The sequence below is a fragment of the Notolabrus celidotus genome, chromosome 19 (genome assembly GCF_009762535.1).
Source record: "Notolabrus celidotus isolate fNotCel1 chromosome 19, fNotCel1.pri, whole genome shotgun sequence".
NCBI lineage: Eukaryota > Metazoa > Chordata > Actinopteri > Labriformes > Labridae > Notolabrus > Notolabrus celidotus.
Genome location: NC_048290.1, coordinates 5,130,343 through 5,152,223, shown reverse-complemented (window position 1 = coordinate 5,152,223; position 21,881 = coordinate 5,130,343). Strand labels below are relative to the sequence as shown.

Below are 21,881 nucleotides of genomic sequence, written 5' to 3'. Positions count from 1 at the left end.
GGACAGGTCCTTTTTTCTTTCTTTCAGAGAAGAGATTACAGGGAACAATCAAAGTTCAGAGTTTGGGATGCCTGCTCAAACACCTCAGTCTATAACTACTCTTAAAATTATTCAGAGGCTATATTGGCAGAATAATACACATATTAAAGCTGCTGTGAGGAACTTTTGATTTATATCATCTTTGGCGCCCTTTTGTGGACAAAATGATACCTCTTATCTATTTTTCTTTACATGCAAAAGGAGTGTTTTCAACAAAAACTTCACCCTTCTGTCTTTTAACAGACAGATTTATCACTCAATGTGATTATTTGCCATGAAATCAGGCGAAAAAGGGTGTTTTTAAAGCCAAATGTCAATTATGTGGTCTGACACCTACCCACTCTGAGTGGTTGAAGGCATTAAAAATGACAACAGATAAGGTATCAGTGTTGTTGTTTATGGTTTTGTTTGCTTTTGAAGGTCATAAAGAGGCATCAGTGTTGGTTTCAGTCTGTTTCTCAGCTGGTGAAAAACTCCTCATAGTGCCTTTAAACACATACAGTACCTGTAAAAACAAACAAATAAATAAATAGGAGTAACGCTTAAATTGTACATTTTCAGATAGTTCTAGACAAAACCTTCAAATAAAATAAAATGACAATGAAAACAGTAATAATGATAATAAAATAATGATAGTACATAAAAAAACCCTCAAATTTATTAATATATTATTTAATTTGGTTTCAAAATACTGCTCACATGCTGATTTATTCATATTTATAAGCCACCTGTTAAGGATCTGTAAGTATTTACAAATGACAACAGCTAAGGTATCAGTGTTGTTGTTTATGGTTTTGTTTGCTTTTGAAGGTCATAAAGAGGCATCAGTGTTGGTTTCAGTCTGTTTCTCAGCTGGTGAAAAACTCCTCATAGTGCCTTTAAACACATACAGTACCTGTAAAAACAAACAAATAAATAAATAGGAGTAACGCTTAAATTGTACATTTTCAGATAGTTCTAGACAAAACCTTCAAATAAAATAAAATGACATTGAAAATAGTAATAATGATAATAAAATAACAATGATAGTACATAAAAAAACCTCAAATTTATTAATATATTATTTAATTTGGTTTCAAAATACTGCTCACATGCTGATTTATTCATATTTATAAGCCACCTGTTAAGGATCTGTAAGTATTTACTTGTTTTAATGCTTGAATATGATACAACAGTAGTGCTATGATGACTGAAAACTTATAAACAACATCATAAGTCTTTAAAAAGCAATTAGTGCCTCCCTGACAGGAGAACAGAAGGTGAATCTTGCCTCTAAGTTTTAAATCTTGCCTCATCCAGTTTGTCGCATCAGCCGCACTACATTACCCACAATCCCTTTCGCAGTCACGAAAATATCACGTCAAGAAAAAACATGGCGGTGTAGTGTGTGTGCATGGGGGTCCGCTACTCGCCACTCGTCGTCGATTAATGAAGGTTTTTTTCTTCAAGCAGACTTCTAACTCTTGAACAGGTAGGTTTAAAGAAGTTAAAGAACTCATGTTGGAACCTGAACATGTGAATGAAGCTGACTCTGCTTCTTAATATCAACAACAGGGCGGACCAAGTCAGGAAGACTCTTTCTGACTGTGTGTTGTCATTCGAGTTTTAAGCCAGCTTTGTGTTCTTTTCTCTTCTTTCATCCATCATACAGCGACATGTTGTGTTTTATCACCTTTAAACAAAGTGCTTTAACTTAATAAACCTTCAGGCTGTTCTTTAATTTAATTCTCCTTTACGTAACGGCGTGTTCAACGTAACTTAACGGCTTTCCATCTGTCAACGTTACAGTCCTGTCAGTTCAACATACTGCTGAGGTTTGCATGTCACTCATAATGTAATATATCATCATGTATTCTCCCTGAGGCTGCCCTGACAGTTAATGCATGAGCTTCAGTGTTCATATACATTAATTATCTGTGTTTTACATTCACACATATGAATGATGAAACTCTTATGAATGATATGTTGGTGCCACAAACTCCACCCATCTGTTTTATGCTGCAATATGTTACATTGATGCACACATATGCATTCTTACACTATGTTCATGTCATGATTTTAGTCAATGATGCATTTTGATTAACATGTATTATTCAATTAAAAAAAGAAACAAATACCAGTGGTGAAAGAAATGCAATAAACAAGATTAGTCAAAAAGGTCACAGTGTTTTTTTAAATAATAATAATAATAAGAATAATTTTATTTGTAGAGCACCTTTCAAAAACCAGGTTACAAAGTGCTTTACATGGGCAGCAAAATAAAACAGGCAGATCATAAAAACACACAAGTCAAGATAAAGAAATAAAACATATTTTAAAAGACATAAAATTCCCATTAAGGACTCTAAAGGAATACAATTCTTTCAAAATATGTTTTTGTTAAGATGGTTAAAATAAAATAAAGTCAAATAAAATCCGGGAAGGCTCTGAGATAAATGTATGTTTTAAGAAGGGCTTTAAAAGAGTTGACTGACTGAGCAGTGAATAGCTGAGGAATAGACTGAAACTGATACTGACGCCTCTTAATGACCCTCAAAAGCAAACAAGACCATCAACAACAGCACTGATAGCTTCTCTGTTGTCATTTTTAATGCCTGAAACCGCTGTGAGGGGGTAGGTGTCACACCAGATGATTGACATCTCGCTTTAGAAACAGCCTGTTTTCATGGAAAGTAATCAATCAATCTCAATCAATCAATCTTTATTTGTATAGCGCCAAATCACAACAAACGTTATCTCAGGACGCTTTTACAAACATAGGAGGTCTAGACCGTACTCTATGTCTATATCACATTACTTGATAAGTTTGACTTATAAAAGACAGCAGGGTGAGGTTTTTGTTGAAAAAACGACCTTTGCATGTATAGGACAAGAGATGCGAGGTATCAGTTTGTCCACAGGAGGCGCCATAATCGATACAAACCAAAAGATCCTCATAGCAGCTTTAAGTAAAAATAGTATTTACTAGTTGTTATTGCAGGTAATGAACTCATCATGCAGAACAGACCCTTATTGGATATAATAATAGTCAATATTTATGACTAACAAAACATTAAAAAGAATATTAATATATGTGAAGCCACTTCAAGATACTGGACATACTAGTGGCATGTTATTTTTTCCAGTAAACAATCAAACTGTAAAACAGAATCAGAATCAGAATCAGCTTTATTGGCCAGGTATGCTTGAACACACAAGGAATTTGACTTTGGTAAACTGTGCTCTCTTTGTACAAGGCATAAGAATAAGACAAAATATATGCAGGAAAGCCCCTTATTGGATATAATAATAGTCAAAATGTATGAATAACAAAACATTAAAGAGCATATTCATTTATGTGGAGCCACTTCAAGATACTGGACATACTAGTTGCATGTTATTTTTCCAGTAAACAATCAAACTGTAAAACAAGGGTTCCCAAACTAGGGGCCAGGACACAAATGTAGGTAATGAGATGTCTTCTAGGAGTTTTTTTTGTAAAGTTATGTAAAATAGTACATTTAATGCATTATATGAATGATATGTTGGTGCCACAAACTCCACCCCTATGTTTTATATTGCAATAGGTTACCTCAATGCACACATATGCATTCTTACACTATGTTAATGTCATGATTTTAGTTAATGATGCATTGTGATTAACATGGGTATTATTACATTAAGGATAAAGAAACAAATACAAGCGGTGAAAGAAATGCAATAAACAGGATTAGTCAAAAAGGTCACAGTGCCTCCTGTAGTAAAAATGTACTAGTTTTTATTGCAGGTAATGAACTCATCATGCAGAACAGACCTTTCTTTGATATAATAATTGTCAAAATGTATGACTAACAAAACATTAAAGAGCATATTAATTTCTGTGTAGGCAAGGTGAGGCAAGGCAAGCTTATTTATAAAGCACCTTTCATACAAGAGCAATTCAAAGTGCTTTACAGAGTTAAAACAACACAAAAACATACAGCAAACACTTAAAACATTTCAATTTTATATGCGTCCAGTTATGTTTGATCTGCTCTCTCTCTCTGTGTACTTATGTAACTTAAAATACACAGTAAATAGCGTTGGGTCTATTTATTTAAATAAGACGGGATTATTCTAAATAATCAGCCCCCTTTGCTGCTCTGAAGTCTGTAACTTGCAGAGTCTTACTGTCCCGCCGGATACAGAATCACAACTGATCTTATCTTAACCGAAATGAACCTTTAATCATTCGATTCATCTCAGGACTTCTTCCCAAGGATTAAGACTCACACATTGAGTCTTACCTGTGTCGAGTCGCAGCCCGAAGCAGGCTCAGACCTCTTGACACCCCTGCAGGGTGCCCGACAGCCAAACAACATCTAATTGTAGATCCAATATCAGGTTCATTCCATAACGCTATACCTTGTCAGAAAATACCCAATTTAAAATATGACATTACACAAATATAAGCATGAAAACATAAAATATTTTGAAATCTAAGATCAAGAAAGAAAGAAAGACAGAAAGTAAAACTTGTTGTCATTAAAACTCAGGTTGTTCAAAGAAATTAAAAGTTTGTAGTTACAGAAATAAAAACTATGGCTGAAAAATGAGTTTGCATCTGTTTAAGGGCTGGAGTAAGCAGCTATTACTTGTTATTTTTCCAATGAAAAGGTTGTCAAACCACCTGTCAAAGTGATCATAACTTGTCAAGGAAACTTGTAATCCCAGTTCTGATTTTCACAGCACCTCAAGTTTAAAATCCTGAATCTTCTCTTTCAGTTTCAGCCGGTTTTACTGTTGGAGTGGTCGATCATCTTTGACTTCCTGTGTCCTTACAGGTCAAAATGTTTCGTCGGTCAAGATTCAGTATTCGGCCCAATGTGGGTGCTGCAGGGAGAGCAGCAGGAACATCCCAGGATGCTCCTACAGCAAGCCAGGAGGCCAGTGAGACCCCCAAAGACATCAGTGAGAGCAGCACTGCACCTGCTGCAACAGATAACAAGTCCGTTGTGACCCCGTCAGAAAAACCTACCGCCCCAGGGTGAGTAAGCAGCTTTGAATTATTATCTGTGTAAGCCACAATCATCATTTTGAAAAATGTAACTGTTCTTGTGATTGTTTAGGGATGGGAATGATCAGAATGGGGAAGGTACCAGCACCTCAGCAGCACTTCAGAGAAGGAAGCGGTTTTCCATCAAACCCAAAGTGGCCCCTGGCCGGTTGTCCACACTGTCTCGGACGCCGAAGTCCCCTGCCAAGGCCGTGTCTGAAGCTCCTGTCTCTGACCTTGACAAACCAACAACATCCAGCCAAACCGGACCTACAGTTTCCCCTCGAGGACTCCAGTCCCCACGGCGAAGGAGACCTTCAGAAGACAGCAAGCAGCTCAAATTGCAGCCTAAACCCACAATCATTTCCTCTGACGGCTCTGCACCTTCAACTGTTCCTCTAGTGGAGGATTTACAAGAACAAACACATCTGACAGCAGACAGTGGCAAACAACTTGAAAGCACTTCAGGCAGTCCAGTAAAAGAAGCTCCTTCCAGACTACCTGATAAAGTCCCCCCCTCTCTACCAGACAAAGAAGCTATTGAGATATCAGAAAAAGCAAAGACTCTCGTATCATCTGAGAGCAGCCTTTCACTGCCACCTTCAGCGTTCTCCTTAAGCAGACTCCTGAACGACCCGTCTGACATGCAGAGGATTGCAAAGGCCCAGAAACTCAGAGAGCTGCTCAAACAGGAGATGCACAAAGAAAAGGTAAATACAGATAACTTGTATGAATACTTCTCTTTATTTTCTTACACTTAAAGTCTCAAGTGTGTGTGGCATGTAGTGTTCAATGGAGCTCGATTCATTGCTTCAGAAGTGTGTGAATGTATCATTTAATGTTGCAGAAACGGAAGAAAAATAAAGTGCGTGTCAAGGAGTTTTCTTTGGATCCCGCCAAAATGACCATGAGGGACTTAATCCGGTATCTACCAGAGTCCAACCCTATGACGTAAGAGTCTCTTTTGCATCCTACTAAGGCTTGTGTAATATTTGATGTATAGTCACAGAGATATGTCTTCTGTTGAGGATCTCTGTGCTTCCTTATTTCATCTGACTATAACTTGTGTTTTCATTTAAGATCTAGTGTAGAAGAAACAGTGAACGAGAACGAGACTGTGGTCCCACCGTCACCAGAAAGAGAAGCGTAAGATCATCCTCTTCCTTATCCTTTATTTAAACTCTTTCCATTATCCTTTTATTTATATTTTAAATTGTAACTAAAAGGAAAACTCATTATAAGACACAGCTTACTTGTATAGCTCAATTTTCTCCATCTAATGTCTCACAATGTAACCCTCACAGGTCTCCAGAGAGAGCACAAGAACCTGAAGCTGCCCCCAAAGTTGCAACCCCAACACAGGAGGAGGACGGGGCGGAGGCTGATGGGGAGGCGCAGGAAGACCCTGACGAGGACGAAGACGCGGTCATGGTTCCTCAGGTCAAAGTAGCAGAGGACGGCACACTCATCATCGATGAAGAGAGGTCAGTGGACTCCTGAAGGTTATAAAATACATCTCTGGATTCATCAGCTCACCTTTGGAATCTGTAATATCAATTGTAAATGTTTTACTTCTTCACTTGTGAGAAACTGACGTACTCTGCTGTCCTCAAAAGAGACGCCTCTGGACTTTTGTTATATTGGAGATGTAGGAAATGACTTAACAATATCTTCTTAACCCGTGTCCCAGCTTGACCGTGGAAGTCCAGCGAGCCAAAGGGCCAAACCTCGCTCAGGAACGGGACCCCATCTTTGAACGAGGCTCCACGACGACATACTCAAGCTTCAGAAAAGGGACCTATTCCAGACCCTGGTCTGGTGAAGGTAGAGCTCAATCAGTTTAAGATACCTGATGTATTTATTTTTCTTCCTCGTACGTGTTATTTTAATTCTTATGTTGTTTTCTGCTCCATCAGAGACCGACATGTTCTTCCTGGCCATCAGCATGGTGGGGACAGACTTCTCCATGATCTGTCAGCTGTTTCCTCACAGAGCTCGATCAGAGATAAAGGTTGGTGCAGAATACATACATATCAAAAAAGTTGAAGACCTCTTTATGAAAAAACAACACACTGCTTCACTGTACGCCCAATAAATGTGTTCAATGCATTGATTTAAATCTGCAGAACAAATTCAAAAAAGAAGAACGAGAAAATTCCTGGAGGGTTGACAAAGCTTTCAGTGAGTATTCAGGTGGAAAGCATGTTGTATCTACACATAAATGTGGAGTTACGTTTAACTGTGATTCTTTTGTAGGAGAGAGGCGCAAACTAGACATAGAGTACTTCTCCAAGCTGCTAGAGAAGATCCTCGAAGTTCAGAAAAACAGGAAGAAACTGAAGTCTCTGGCTAACAAGAACTCCCCCAAGAAGCAAAAGAGGAAAGCAAAAAGTGAGTGTTTGTATCTGTGTTTTTTTGGTTCATAACGTTAGTCTGTTAAAACCTGTTGAAGGTCTGATGGTCTGCCCCCTTCTGCTGCTACAGAAAGGGTCCCCAGGATCCAAGTCTGGTAAAACATTTAATCCAAACACATTATATCCATAGAAATCCACAAATTACTTCAAGTCTACAAAGGCGTTATGCTCTTGCTCAAGTTGTCCACCTTACCTTAAGAGCAGGGTTTGGATCCTTCTTCTGCATACCAAGTAGCAATTAGACCCAGAGGCTGCAGATTCAGGACTGCATTTCTGGGACCTTTGTTGTTTGCAACAGCGCCATCTAGTGCATTGGATCACAAAGAACCGCATCTCTAGTTTGCACTTTACCCTAAATCTAACTGTTGCAGCAACACAAGACTCCTACAGATGCAGTCCCAAAATTGCAGTTATGAAACCGCAGCCTCTGGCCCTGCAGACCCATGACATTGCTGAGTACACCTTCATCATTGTCAGTCAGCCAGTGGCACACTGGGTGCTACATGGTGGCATGAAGTTTCATAAATTCTCTCCTCTCCATGGCCGGCATTAGTGAGATCAGGTCATGCAAAAATTATGCCGTTAAAGAAAACTGTGTGTAGAGCATGGTGGGGGTCAGAGTTGATGTTGTAAACCAGCCCTAGCATTTTTATATTAGGTTGATTCATAGAAATGTTTGTGTGTTTTCCCCCCTTCAGGCAAGAAAGCTACGAAGAAGCTGAGTGATGTGGAGGAGGAAAATGAGGAAGAGGAGAACGATATGCCTGACCTAGAGGGGGAGGGAGAGAAAGAGAACGAGGCCCTCTGTAATGAAGGAGAAACCCCTGTTCCTAAGCCTAAGAAGACACGGAAAAGAAAGAAAGCAGCTTCACAAGAGGAACCCAAAGACAAGAAACACAAAACGGGGGAAAAAGGCAATGAACAAGGTGCAGTTCAGATTCATGTATTGCTTTATTTATTCATATTGAATAGGTTTGTGATTGCAGTGACTCATGTTTCAATCTGCCAAAATGGATTTAACTGAAATGAATACTTGTTGTCCTTGGGGTGAGCAATATTTAGAATTGTAATGAGGTCAAAAGGTCAGAGAAAGTCAGATTATCAACGTGTATTTGGACATTATTCATTTTGCTTGCAGCTTAATGACTTCAGTATTTCTCCTCAGATGAAGCCTGCACACCAGAAGACGCTGAGGCAGCCCTTCCTGAAGACCGTACAAACTCAGACATGTAATGACACTTTAACATGCTTTAAAAATAGACGTATTTTTGTGCATCTTGAGCTGGAATTTACCTCTCTTTGTTTGTCAGATCTGAAAAGACTACGGATGCGAACGCAGCCAAGGACGCCACCATTAAACCAGCTAAACTCACTCGAGGCAGAGCACCGAAACCGCTGCTGCCTTTGAGCAGGAAGTGGGCTAAAAAGCTTTCACAGCCATCCAAGGCTGGAGACGCTGTGTCAGACAAAGGGGACAAGAGTGTGACAGATGGAGCCTCTCAAGAGCAGGTTATTTTTAGAGTGTCAGTTTTGTAGTCATCAGGTCTTCTCATGTTGTTGTTTTTGTGGCTTACTAAAAAGAAATGCGAACTTTTCAGGAAAACAAAGATGCATCGCCTTTAAAACAAGAGAATAAGAAGAAGTCAGACGATGATGGCAGCTCCTCTGAAGAAGAGGTGTCCATTGCTCCAACTCCTAGACCTACCAGGTACTGCATTTCAGGTTTTAATAATCAACCAAGAGGCATTTCAACCCTTAATCTCTTAAAACATGTTGCATATCTGAAGCAGTAGTTCATTAGTGTGTGATTGTGTTTCATAGGTATGGGAGAGTGCCCAAACCCACCAAGCCTTTGAATTACTCTCCCAAAGAGGACGCACGCTCCTCTGCATCTGAAAGCACTCCTGCCTCTCCGGCTACTGCTTCCGCTGCCAGGCCTAAACCCAAACCCAAACTTGCAGCCAAGAGGGCAAGACCATCAAAGGCCCAATCAGCCCAAGAGTCTAAAAAGCCCAAGCTGGTCACCCTCAGGGCCTCTCAGTCCGACTACAGTGATGAAGAGAATGAAAAGCAGTGGGAGGAAGAAGAGGCGCAGGAGGAGGAGCAGGAGCACCCTGCATGTGGCTCCAGTAACGACAGCATTGCTCCTGCGTTTGTGCCTGCCAGCCTGCGCTCTCCACATCCTCTGATTTCAGATGTGGAAGAGACCATGGAAGAGGTATTCATGTCTCACAGACACAAACAACACCCATTCATTTTGACGTATTTCCTAAAGAAGTATTTTTTGTTTGTGTTATTTTGTATGCATGTGTTTGTTTGTTTTTTTGCATGATTCTTCATTCCATAATTCAAACCCTCCACTCTGACTCCCCTCATCCTGCACGTAGCTTGATATCTTGGCCAATATGCCTGATGTGTTGGGCATCTCCCAAGATGCTTTGTGCCCTGATGCCTCTTGTGAGCGGGCACATAGTGAGACAGGCACAGCTGAACCCTGTGAACATCAGTTGGACCTGCTGGTTGTAAGTGTCCCAAGCATAAAACTGAATATGAGTGAAAAACATCCTTATTACAACTTAGACTTTCATTTCAATTTAAAGCACAATTCATATTTATAATTACAACTGACAAGAGGTGTAAAGGGGGGCTGTTGTAATACATATATTCTTTATGCATCACATCATGTCACAGCTAGTCTTGCTTATAAAGGTTTCATTTGATCTACAATATATTTGTTTCCCTTGCAGGATGTTATCGACTTCCTGTCTTCTGAACACCCAGAAGGTATGTTAAAGATACTCAGTAGACCTTGACTGATAAGAATCAGCATGAAACATGTATGCACTGCACATATTTGCATTGTCTCAAAGACTTAATTGTTTGTGTGTCTCTTTTTGTGGAAGTATCTGAAGACCAGAGCTACAACGAGGCTGCTGAAACCCTGTTGACCATTGGCAATCTGGCTCACCTCTCTCACCCAGCACAGAGTCAGATATCCACAGAAGAGCAAACAGGTACAGGACAGAAAGGCCCGAAATGCTACATTGCATTTGGATTTATTAAGGTGACATTACTAGAAATGTAATATCTACCTTAATGTTTGATTGCAGATATAATATCAGCCCTTGTCAATGAACATCTAGAAGAAGAGATTGCATTACAGCCTGCTGCACAAGAGGAATACACTGCCAACTCTCTGATATCTGTAGCCTCTGGCAGTGGAGTCACAGAAACAGTTACCACAGTGGAGCTGCAGAACAGCACAACAGACAGTGATAACATGCAAAGTATCAGTCAGCAGACTGATTCAGAAATGGATTCTACCTCTAAATCAAATGCAGAAGGTACAAAAACAGATTCTCCTCAAAGCAAGAGGGGGCGTTTATCCAAGGTGAAACCAAAACCTAACCTAGGTCGAGCCTCAAGGGCTGCTCAGCTGAAATCCGCACCAGAGACGTCTACAGAGAGGACAACTGAAGAGACGCAAAAAGATGCCACAGAAACGTCTCAAGCAAATGACATGGGAGTCGTTGCAGAAGAAACCCCTGAAATAGCAGCTAGCAGTCAAGACCTGTTTAAAGATGACGATGTGCCCTCCACATGTTCAGAAATCAAACTTACAGAAGAGGAAAGTTCTGTTCCAACAACATCAGATCCAGAGACTCAAGAAGTGAAGGACACCAGAGACTCAAAGTCCACAGATGTTACACCAGATTCTCACGATGGTACAACTAAAAGTAGCACAAATGATGTGGTGACATCAGACACAGTGGTCCCGGACTCACAGAGTCAGCAAGACCCAGCCTCGGTCGAGAAAAGCAGTGGGCCTCCTCCTGTCGAGGAGTTGCCCGACAGTCAGAAAGAAGACAGTGAGGATGCATCTGCTTCACAGACGAAGAAGAGTCGATTCCAGAGAGTCAAGCCCAAACCCAACCTGGCACAGATGTCAAGAAGTGTACGTTCAAGACCTCAAACCACAAAGGACACAGTAGATACACCGTTAAACCCAACTCCAAACCCAAGTATAGATGAAGAAACAGTAGTAGTTTCTCCAGAACCCTCCTCCTCTCCTAAAAAAACAAGTCAAAGTGCTGGTCCTGCCTCAGATTCAACACCATCACTAGATGTTGGCTCTACTCTCACACAGTCCAGGAAATCGCTGATGACTGAGCAGGAAAAGACGACTGAGTTTGTTGGTGGTCAGGAAGAATTAGCGACGGTGCCTTTGGATGAGGATGCTTCAGAAAACCAGAACGTCTCTGAAGCCCAAATTGAACCAAGTAGAGAACAGGCCACCATAGAGAAGAGGCCAACACCTGAGTCCATTGAAGATACACTGATGTCTGATGTTGAGATGTCTGATGTAGTCACGGAATCACAGGTTGAACATGGGTCAAACACAAGCATTGCCCCAGTTGTTCCTGCAGAGGTTTTACCCGTCAGTCAGAAGCAAGAGGATGGAGACGCATCTCCTTCCCAGACCAGGAAGAGTCGATTCCAGAGAGTCAGGCCTAAACCCAACCTGGCACTGACGTCAAGACCTGTACGTTCAAAACCTCAAACTACACAAGACACTGTAGAGGAAGACTCCAACTCAACCCCCGATTCAAACACAAGCATCCATGAAAAATCAACTGTAGAGGATCCGGGAGAACCAGCCAGTACCATCTCTACTGGAACTCCAAGCCAAGACAGTGGTGTCACGTCAATGCTATCGTTGGATTTAGGCCCTTCTCTTACACCCACAGAGGAAATGCCTGAAACTGGGCTAAGAAACACAGATATTGGGGTTGAGTCTGGTGGAGCAGCATTACATGAGAGTTCCTCTGAAGCCCAGTTTGAAATAAGTAGAGAACCGGCCATGGATGAAAGGCCATTATCTGAGTCCACAGAGGAGCTCATATTGTCTCATGTTGGGAAAACTGAAAGTGATTCTACTGATCTGCAGACATTTGACTCGGTAGTCACAGAATTGCAAGTTGAGCAAGGGTCGGAAATGGATTCAGCATCCATTCAAGAGACAGGCAGCCAAGTTTCTCTCTGTTCTCCACATGTAGAGGAGTCACCCGTCACTCAGAAACAAGAGAGTGAAGATTTAACTTCTCCCAAAACCAGGACAAGTCGTTTCCAGAGAGCCAAGCCTAAACCCAACGTAGCACAGACGTCAAGACCTGTACGTTCTAAACCTCAAACCACCAGAGAGATAGACTCCAAATCAACTCCAAACCAATCAGAAACAATAGTAGACATTTCAGAAGAACCATCCTGCTCCAGCTCACCTGCCCCAGATGATATACCAACACCGGGATTGGGCTCTATTCTTCCATCAAAAGATGATCTTCCTATTATCGAGGAGAAAAAGACTGATGATCAAGATGTTGCTGGTGCCATCCCACATGAAAAGCCAAGCAAAATTGAAAGCCTGGTACCATCACTGGAATTAAGTTCTACTCAAAAACCCACAGAGGAATTATCTTCAGCCGAGGAGCCAATGACTGAAGCAGGACTGGACTCAAGCTCAGAGAGCTCTCAACAAAGTGTGCCTCAAAGACGGCAACGTTTTCCCAAAGTCAAACCCAAACCCAATATTGGATCATCCACCAGGAGTAGACAGCCTAAAGTGCAGTCGGATAATATCAGTACACCTTTAGAACAGTCCCAGGTAGACATCCTAGAAAGCAAGAGTCCACAGAGAGAACTGAGATCTACAGAGAAGGAGGGAAAGGATTTAATGACAACACAATGTCCAGTTTTTGGGCCTGTAGAGTCAGGGAAGCCAGTCGATGATACACATAAGGATGCATCTCCATTTGATGGGGATCAGTGTACTCTTGACCCTGTGCTTGAAATTAAGAGCCCGGAGAAAGCCAAAGGGAAATCCAAAGGAGACACAAAGGTGGAGGATGCACCTGCCTCACAATCAGACTGCAAACAAGAGTCGTCTGTTGGAGCTACAGAAATGAATACACAACCGACAGAGGAGCCAACTGCGATTTCAGATGTTAGATCTTCAGCTGATAGTTCCACAGAGTCAGATATGAACTCTATTCTCCCAACTATCAACCAGTCCACGCCAGATTCAAGAGGACACACTCAGCTGCCACAGTCAGGGACTGACTCTGAGGCACAAAGTCAAGATACAGCCTCACAAGGTTCTGAAACTAATCTGTCATCCTCCCAGAGGTAAAACTTGTACTTCGTTTTCTTCATTATGATTCCAAAAAAAAGCACAAGACTCTCTTCTAACACTTTGTTTTCCACTTGAAGCTCTCATCATGATCAGTCAGAGCCAACTCCTCCTCCTCCTCCTAAAGCGCCTCAGGGTCGTCGATGCCGGCCCATGAAACCTAAACCCAACCTGGGACGCAGCCGTCAACTTCCTAAAACCCAACAAGCTCAGACAACAAAAGAAGCACAAGCAGGTTCGACTCCTTTAGAATTTAAAGCTTCCTCATGTCGATGAGTCATTTTCTTTGTAGATCACTAATGTTTCCACTTATCCTCAGATTCTGATACCAGCTCAGAGGGTGGAAAGGCCACATTTGCTTCCAAACAAGCGTCTGAATTCCAACCTTTCATTAGGGATCCATTAGAGGAAGCTCTTGAACACTGCATCACCCAGAGATCTCCTCCTGTAGTTGCTGAATCCTCTATTGGCTGTTCGGGACAAGAACCTGACAATTCAACTCAGGTATTTATTCCTATTTTGCATGCACATGTTGTGCAGTTGTAGTGTCTTTTTTAAAACTTTGTATGAAGCTTTGTGTTAAACGAACAGGTATCAATATAACCATGATTATTAAACATGAATATGATGTATTGCAATGACACCAAACAAGGGACACTAGTATCCCTGCAGCTGCAAAAGTTTGATACAAAATAATATCATTTTTTACATTTCAATATGTAGTTAATGAAAACCAGTTTGTTTGTTTTTAATCTGGATCAAGAAATCTTCCCTCATGTATGGATTAATCCTAATATCTGCCACTTTGATTCCCCTCACAATCCAAGGACGCGCCAATGTCAAGTGCAGCAGAGACCCACAGTCATCCAAGTCTTTCACTCTTTCCAGACAGTAAGTCGATAATAGATCACTCACATCTCTGAACTCTGTGCTGAGAATGATAAACAGTAACTGCACGTTGCTCTGGCTTAAACCTCTCACCCTCAGTGCTGTCAGGACAGATGCCTTCAGATCCGGATGAACCGTTTTTCACCCTCTGTCTGACCGAGATCCCAGTCTGCCCTTCAGGAGCGGTGCTGGATAATACGTCTGAGCCCCTCTCTTGTATCCCTGCGACAGAAACATCGCTACAGCAGCAGAGGTTAGTGCTTGATGTAAACCTGCTTTTGCATGCACTGATTTAGTTTTGTTGGATGTCTTAATCTACAGCTCTCCTCACCTCTTTACAGTGATGCTGGAGTTCATTTGACAGCAGTGGGAGGTGAGCCTCTCCTTAATGTCGCTGCTGTGTCAGAGGAGAAGAGTGCAGAGAAAGGCCTCGTCAATGTCAAAGATACTGAGCCTGACCCTGCTGCTCATACTGTAAGTAAAGTAGCGTGGAACCACTTGTTGCTGCAACACATGAAATGTCTGTATTTGTCACACATATTCTTTTCTCACTCATGCCAGGGTTCACTCATTGAGACTCCAGAGGAGCCACAAGGTAAAGAGATCACATTACTCTATCAACTAACTTTAAGTTATGATGTATGGGGCTCTGTTTTTAAAGTTGTGCTCACTAAAAATAACAGCTACAATTCTCCATATTAAGCTCCCAAAGAGTGAATTTTTAAAAGTCTTTAAAAACTTTAAAAACGCATTTAGAGGAATATTTATGATTTTCTTCACATTTGATTTTTTTGTGAAACATATAATAAGTTAAAATCACTGTTCAATCCAAATGATAAATACAAATATAAATGTTAAATATAAATATACTTTTCCACGTTAAATCTAAATGTTAAATATCAACCTAAATGTTAAATACAAATATAAATGATACAAAATAAATCAAAATGTTAAATATAAATATAAATGTTCAACGTTAAATCTAAATGTTAAATCTGAATCTAAATGTTAAAAATGAATTTAATTGTTAAATCTAAATCTAAATGTTCAACATTAAATCTAAATGTTAAATATAAATCTAAATGATGTAACGTTAAATACAAATTTTAAATCTAAATCTAAATTATGTAACATTAAATCTAAATTTTAAATATAAATCTAAATGTACAACATTAAATCTAAATGTTAAATATAAATCTAAATGTACAACATTAAATCTAAATGTTAAAAATAAATCTAAATGTTAAATCTAAAATGTAAGTGTACAACATTAAATCTAAATGTACAACATTAAATCTAAATGTTAAATATAAATCTAAATGTTAAATATAAATATAAATGTTAAATATAAATATAAATGTTAAATATAAATATAAATGTACAACATTAAATCTAAATGTTAAATATAAATCTAAATGTACAACATTAAATCTAAGTGTTAAATATAAATCTAAATGTTAAAAATAAATCTAAATGTTAAAAATAAATCTTAATGTTAAATATGAATCTAAATGATTTAACGTTAAATCTAAATGTTAAATATAAATGTTCAACGTTAAATCTAAATGTTAAATATAAATCTTAATGTTCAATGTTAAATATAAATGTTAAATATAAATGTTAAATATAAATGTTAAATATAAATGTTAAATATAAATCCAAATGTTAAATGTTGCTCTGTGATCCTAAATATTGAGCGGCTATTTAAATTCACTCTGCCTCCTAGCAGAAATACCAAAATAAAAGCTTCATAAACTGATAGATTAGATCAGATTTAGCATTTAGATTTAACAGTATTAATATCTTAAATATATTTATGCTGAGAAAAATAAATGTGAAAAAGGTTACTTAAAAACGTGTTGTGATATTTTCAAAGACGTGTTGGGGCTGAATGTTGAGATATGTTGCTGATATTTTAGTTGTGCTCAACTTTACAAACGGCGCCCCATAATAATGAAGGGTGTATTTTTAAATGGTTACTTTTGTCTCTGGAACAGGGAGTACTGCAGCCCAGCCGCCCAAAACACCAGAGACTGTGGAGGGTAATGATGAGACTAAAATCCCCCCTACAAAGCAGAGACCTCAGGGCACAACAAGGAGAGGTATGCATCAGATGAATACTTCACATAACCTGTGTTTAAACCTGACGCAAAGCCAAAAAAAATTGGCAGTGTTCCTCAGGTGAGTTTAAGTTCTGAATCAGAGGTGTTTAGTTTGCGTTGGCCAAATACAACCTTCGAAAAGGAATTCTTCCACACTAGAGTTGCCAAATAAATTATAATATTTATTATAATCCAGAAGAGGAGTGTGGTGGTGCCTGTAACTGCAGAGAGAGAGTGCTCACTCACATGTGGACATGTTCTTACTGTGGCTAAGGGCCTGGCCCATTTGGACCCCTGGATTGCATAAGGCAGGTTAAACAGCAGAGGACAAAACACCCCAGGCTTATCCTCACCTCTTGAACAACACAGTCAGGAGCTGAGATAAGAACTTCAGTCTTATCTGAATTCACCTGAAGGTAGTTATCTGCCACTCAACGCTGTATACAGTTCACACAATCAAGCAGGATCGACAACTTGCAGACATTATGGGGTTTAAAAGGCAAGATGTGCCCATGTGATGGGATATTTTTGCACAACTTTCTGTGCTTTTTGGTTCTATCAAGCTGAAAAATAACCTTTATTTTAAAGCATGTGGTACTGAAAAGCATTGAAGTATGAAATATTTTGACAACCTTAATCCAGATACATCAAGGGAAATCAAATGTTGTTGTGTATGGGTTCATCACATCACATGTAGGCACACACAGCTTGGAGGATTTCCCTGATTTCTCCAAGAACTGTTTGATTAAAGCTTCACTGTCACTTAAAGCTTACTCAAATCAAGTTAGCTTGGTCTGGTTTGGCTTGGGATGAGTGCCAGAGGTTTTACAGATGGACACCAAACACTGGTGTTCAATTTTGAGGAGTTTGTCCACCTGCAACCAGAGAGTGAAAGTCTTACTTTGTCAAGAAAGTTCCACATTCACTGGAATCCTGTTTACCAAAGGGATTTGAAGACAGATTGGTGGGTTTTAATTCATTTCCAAAAAGAAAGGTTAAAAGGATGCTTGAACTATATATTTTTACAGATTTATTAAGACTTCTGGAACCCTAAGAAGTGTGCACAAGATGAGAGAAGCAAAGAACTTCAAAAAGCTTATCTTTTGAATGAAGTTTGGATTGACCATTTCTGATGCCAGACTCTCAGAGCTCATAATCATTTGTGACACAGCTTATGTCTAACTTCTTGCTCCAGTTCAAATCTCACCTGACAGTATTGAGATAAAGAAAAAGTACTGTTGTTGACTCTTCATGTCTTTTCCTTTAGTTTTTCAAAGTCTCTTCTCATGCAAAGATTTTCCCTCACTCTTGGTAGCAACATCTCCTCCTCATCAGCACTTCAAAAAACTTTGTCTAATCTTTTTTTCACCATGTGTGTTTTTCTCTAAAGCAGCCAAACGGCAGGTTAAGCCAAATACTTCAAGGAAAAAACGAGCCAGCAGCACTGCCACTGCCAAGGAAGAAGAGTCAATCCCCACTGAAACGAACGCCACAGAGGAGTCCGAGCTGCCAGGGCTTTCTGTGCAGCCAAGAGAGTTTGATGAGGTTGTCTCTGAGCAACTGAAGAAAGGCGGCAATCGCAGAAACACTGCAAAGAAAGCTCTTACACCTTCGCAGGACCCTGAAGAAAGCAGCTCAGGAGCACGGAAAAGACCGACCAGAGGGACTCGGTTGAGGTGAGGAAAAAGGGTAATAATGTTTTAGTTGGAATCAGATTTTTCTCACAGTTTCATGTCGGTGTTAATTTTCATTTTCCAATACTTGACAGAAAACCTGCAGCCTCTCTTTCTGAGGTGAACAACCCTGCCCCTTCAAGTGATTCTGCACCTGCCAAAGCAGCATCCAAGGATCAGACAGCTGAAACTCCACGTGTAGTAAGAAAACGATCCACTCCAGAACCTGTAGCCTCAACGCCAAATGTCGAGCGCACATCCTCGACCACGTTAGCATTAGAGCCGAACTCTGAGCAGACTTCCTCCGGACCAAGCTCAGAGGAACCTCTTAGCGCCTCTCAGTCTTCAATCGAGGTAAGGAGAGGGGATTCATTATACATTTTAAGATTATTAAGGCCCGAGCACCGCTGGTGGCGAAGGCCTTATTGTAACCCTGAGGATTGTTCTTTCTTCCGCCACTTAAAACGCATTTTTGTACCCCTGAACGTGAATGAAAGCGCGGATATTTTTGCACACTCATCGGGTCTGGTGAAAATTGCAAGTTATTATAGGTCTCGCAAAAAACATTTCAGTAGCGCCCCCTAGAGGTAAAAATAACATGCTACACATAGAGTTTTTTTGAGCTACATGCATGAAAAGTCCTACACATATTCATGGCATCAGGACGCACAAAAAAGCCTCTTGCACCCATATTTGAAACTCAACAGGAAGAGCGCCACCTAGCTTTGAACATGAAAAATGGAGCCAAAATGGGTCCGTGCAAGGGTGTATACTTTTGCTAATTTCTCCTAGAGCTTTTCTCCGATTCAGTCCAAACGAGGCACATTCTATAGTGAACCCATTGACAATTAATACAAAATAAAGGCATTCCGTTCAGACGAAAGATGTGGGCGTGGCAGACTTTGGGGCGGGGCGTAAAAAAAAAAACGTCGGAAAATTGATTTTTGTGACTTTAAAATGCACGTAATTTCACCTCATCCAACACACTCCTCAATGCTGGGAAAATTGCGACATTTTATGGGTTTCGCAAAAAAAGTCGCAAAATGTGCTCACTAGCGCCCCCTACAGTTTTCAAAAACCCCTCCCCATAGGGGTTATTTTGAGCTACATGCTTGAAAAATGTTATCCATATTCATGGCATCAGGACGCACAAAAAAGCCTCTTGCACCCATATCCCAAACTCAACAGGAAGAGCGCCACCTAGCTTTGAACATGAAAAACGGGGCCAAAATAAGGGTGCATACTTTCGCTATGATGATGAACAGAACAAATTTTGATCAGACAAAAAATGTGGGCGTGGCAGGCGTTGAGGCGGGGCATCAAACGCACAGCTTTGAATGTGAAGAATGACGCCCAAATAAGGGTGCATACTTTTGAGAGCTCCTCCTAGAGTTTTTCTCTGATTCAGTCCAAACAAGGCACATTCTATAGCAGACATATTGACGATTAAATTAGTGGTAAAGGAATTCTGTTCAGACTAAAGTTGTGGGCGTGGCACACTGTCAAGTTTTGAGGTTTTCTTGGCAATCTGCCAAAAACTTGGAACATTTGCACCACCTGAGGCAGTATATACTCTCAGATCTTGCTTTCGCATCATGTGATTGCAAATATCAGGCGGCGGTTTACATGTGGCGGCGGCTCGCGTAGGCGGCGGCCGCGGGTGTGCAAGGGCCTGTTCATCGCCACTTGAGGCTTTAATTTTATTGGTTTTTAAATCTCTTAATGGTCTTGGCCCTTCTTATTTGTCAGATTTGCTTTGAGCCAGTGAGAGCCCTCAGGTCTTCAGGTAGCGGACTTTTAATTGTACCAAATGTAAAAACTAAGACCTACGGTGAGGCAGCTTTTTATTATCACGGCCCACGTCTGTGGAACACCCTGCCTGAGGATCTGAGGGCTGCCCAGAGCATAAATATTTTAAAAGGCAAACTCAAGACCTACCTTTTTAGTCTTGCTTTTAACTGAGTTTTTTTTTTATTCTTAATAGTTTTATCTATTTGTTTATTATTTATTATCTATTTCAAATTAAGTCACTTTTATTCTACTTTATTTATTTATTTATTTTAAGTCTCACATCTTATTTTCTTTTAATGGTTTAATATTTTAGTCTTTTATTATCTTAGATATGTATTTTACTTTGGTAATTTTAACTTCCTGTTTTGAGTTGTAACATCTTATTTTACCTCCAGTGTTTCCTCATTAAGATATCATCAGAGTGTTTCCTCAGTTCGTTCAGCAACTTATTTAGATTTTTTATTTATTTATTTTATTTTATTGTTTTTATTACTATTGTTGCATATTGTATTGTTAACCTTAGGATTGTGGGGTGGGTTTGGAGCCGGGGCTGGGGCTGGGATCTTTTTCTTAATTTATTCTATTGTAAGTTGTTTTTCTTGTGCAGCACTTTGTGTTACGATGTCATTGTATGAAAAGCGCTTCATAAATAAAGTCTGATTGATTGATAAATAAAGTCTGATACATAAGCAGACTTTTTGAAGCTTAAAGGTATCGTTAAATTCCTCTAATCATGCTTTCTTTTTCTTCTTCAGCTTTTTTCCTCCCAGCAAAGTCTCGACAGCAGCTCCATAGAAGACGCCACCAGTGTGTCTCAGTACTTCTTAAGTGACATTTTTACAGACGTGGAAGAAGGATGAAAGCCATAGAGAGGTGAGGTGAGAGGAGACACCTGCCAGTGGCTTACCTTTTAACATTGTTTGTGTTATATCTGTAAAGTTTAATTTATAATTTAAGGTTTTTGGTTGTATTTGTTCTCAGTTGTTACTATGTGAAGCTCAATATGCTACAATTCATTCTCTATTTCATAAGCACTTTGAACATGTACAGTTGTTTGAATGTCCTGGAATTCATTTTTAGAAACAGCCATTAGTTCAAGTCATAAGTATTAAATAATAAACATTGATAGCAAAAGGTTAATCACTTGTTGGCAGCTTTTTCCTGAATTTTCATTTTGTATTATGCATCAGACTCCCTAATTTGGTTATTAACTACCTGTATAATGTAAATATTGTAAAAAAAAAAAAAATGTCTTTGAGGTTTCTTTTTTTGTTTCCACACCTACAAAGACAACCGCCTCAGGAAGAAAAACACATTACTTGACATCATGTACAGCTGTATGTTCAAATGCATCAATTTTTTACGTCTTTTTGTATTTTTGTGCTAATTAAGTTAAACATCCGTTATAATTCAAATCAATTACTTGACAAAAAAAGCACGTCTTAAAACTGCCTTGTATCACAGAAACAAAAACAAGCGCAGGAGTTGTAATTTGTAAAAATGCATCATTGTATTCAGAGCTGAGGTTTTTCAGCAGTGAATGTCAGAGATGTAAAGTTAATTTTTGTAGCTCCAGTCAATCCATTTCACTGTGTTCCCACAAGTTTAGATGAACTCGAGGTTGTGTACGGATGTTTTGTACTTAACGGTGAAAACAGTTCTCACTTAAAATGTTTCATGTGTTAAAAACAGTAAAACCTGTAATTATGTAAGATATGAATAAAATGTATTCTTCCACCACTACTTCAATCAGGCTTTCATTTTTGTAGGTGC

General features: G+C 39.6%; 1 protein-coding gene across 3 annotated transcripts; it reads left to right on the top strand.

The window, feature by feature from the left end:
- Positions 1 to 1,385: 1,385 nt before the first annotated feature.
- On the top strand, positions 1,386 to 21,857 carry zgc:162472 (uncharacterized protein LOC553495 homolog). Of its 3 annotated transcripts, XM_034709327.1 has the most exons (30): positions 1,386 to 1,510; positions 4,842 to 5,044; positions 5,127 to 5,763; positions 5,901 to 6,004; positions 6,134 to 6,199; positions 6,358 to 6,537; positions 6,744 to 6,877; positions 6,970 to 7,064; positions 7,180 to 7,234; positions 7,310 to 7,444; positions 8,166 to 8,393; positions 8,633 to 8,696; positions 8,778 to 8,976; positions 9,066 to 9,175; positions 9,289 to 9,685; positions 9,855 to 9,989; positions 10,215 to 10,251; positions 10,371 to 10,481; positions 10,578 to 11,679; positions 11,710 to 13,650; positions 13,735 to 13,889; positions 13,974 to 14,158; positions 14,482 to 14,545; positions 14,642 to 14,795; positions 14,884 to 15,016; positions 15,104 to 15,137; positions 16,540 to 16,644; positions 18,035 to 18,320; positions 18,413 to 18,671; positions 20,864 to 21,857. In XM_034709327.1, the coding sequence occupies exons 2-30, from the start codon at positions 4,848 to 4,850 to the stop codon at positions 20,966 to 20,968; spliced, it is 7,407 nt and encodes a 2,468-aa protein (XP_034565218.1). In that variant the 5' UTR covers positions 1,386 to 1,510; positions 4,842 to 4,847; the 3' UTR covers positions 20,969 to 21,857. The 3 variants fall into 3 exon arrangements, with proteins under 3 accessions (XP_034565218.1, XP_034565217.1, XP_034565216.1); XM_034709326.1 differs by having other exon boundaries at positions 10,578 to 13,650; positions 18,038 to 18,320; XM_034709325.1 differs by having other exon boundaries at positions 10,578 to 13,650.
- Positions 21,858 to 21,881: the final 24 nt, after the last annotated feature.

Bases quoted from the DNA above. Each gene is read 5' to 3' on its own strand.
- zgc:162472 (XM_034709325.1), top strand. From the start codon at position 4,848: ATGTTTCGTCGGTCAAGATTCAGTATTCGGCCCAATGTGGGTGCTGCA. The intron at 8,977-9,065 runs GTTATTTTTAGA...CGAACTTTTCAG, and splicing joins ATGGAGCCTCTCAAGAGCAG to GAAAACAAAGATGCATCGCC. The intron at 13,890-13,973 runs GTTCGACTCCTT...ACTTATCCTCAG, and splicing joins AACAAAAGAAGCACAAGCAG to ATTCTGATACCAGCTCAGAG.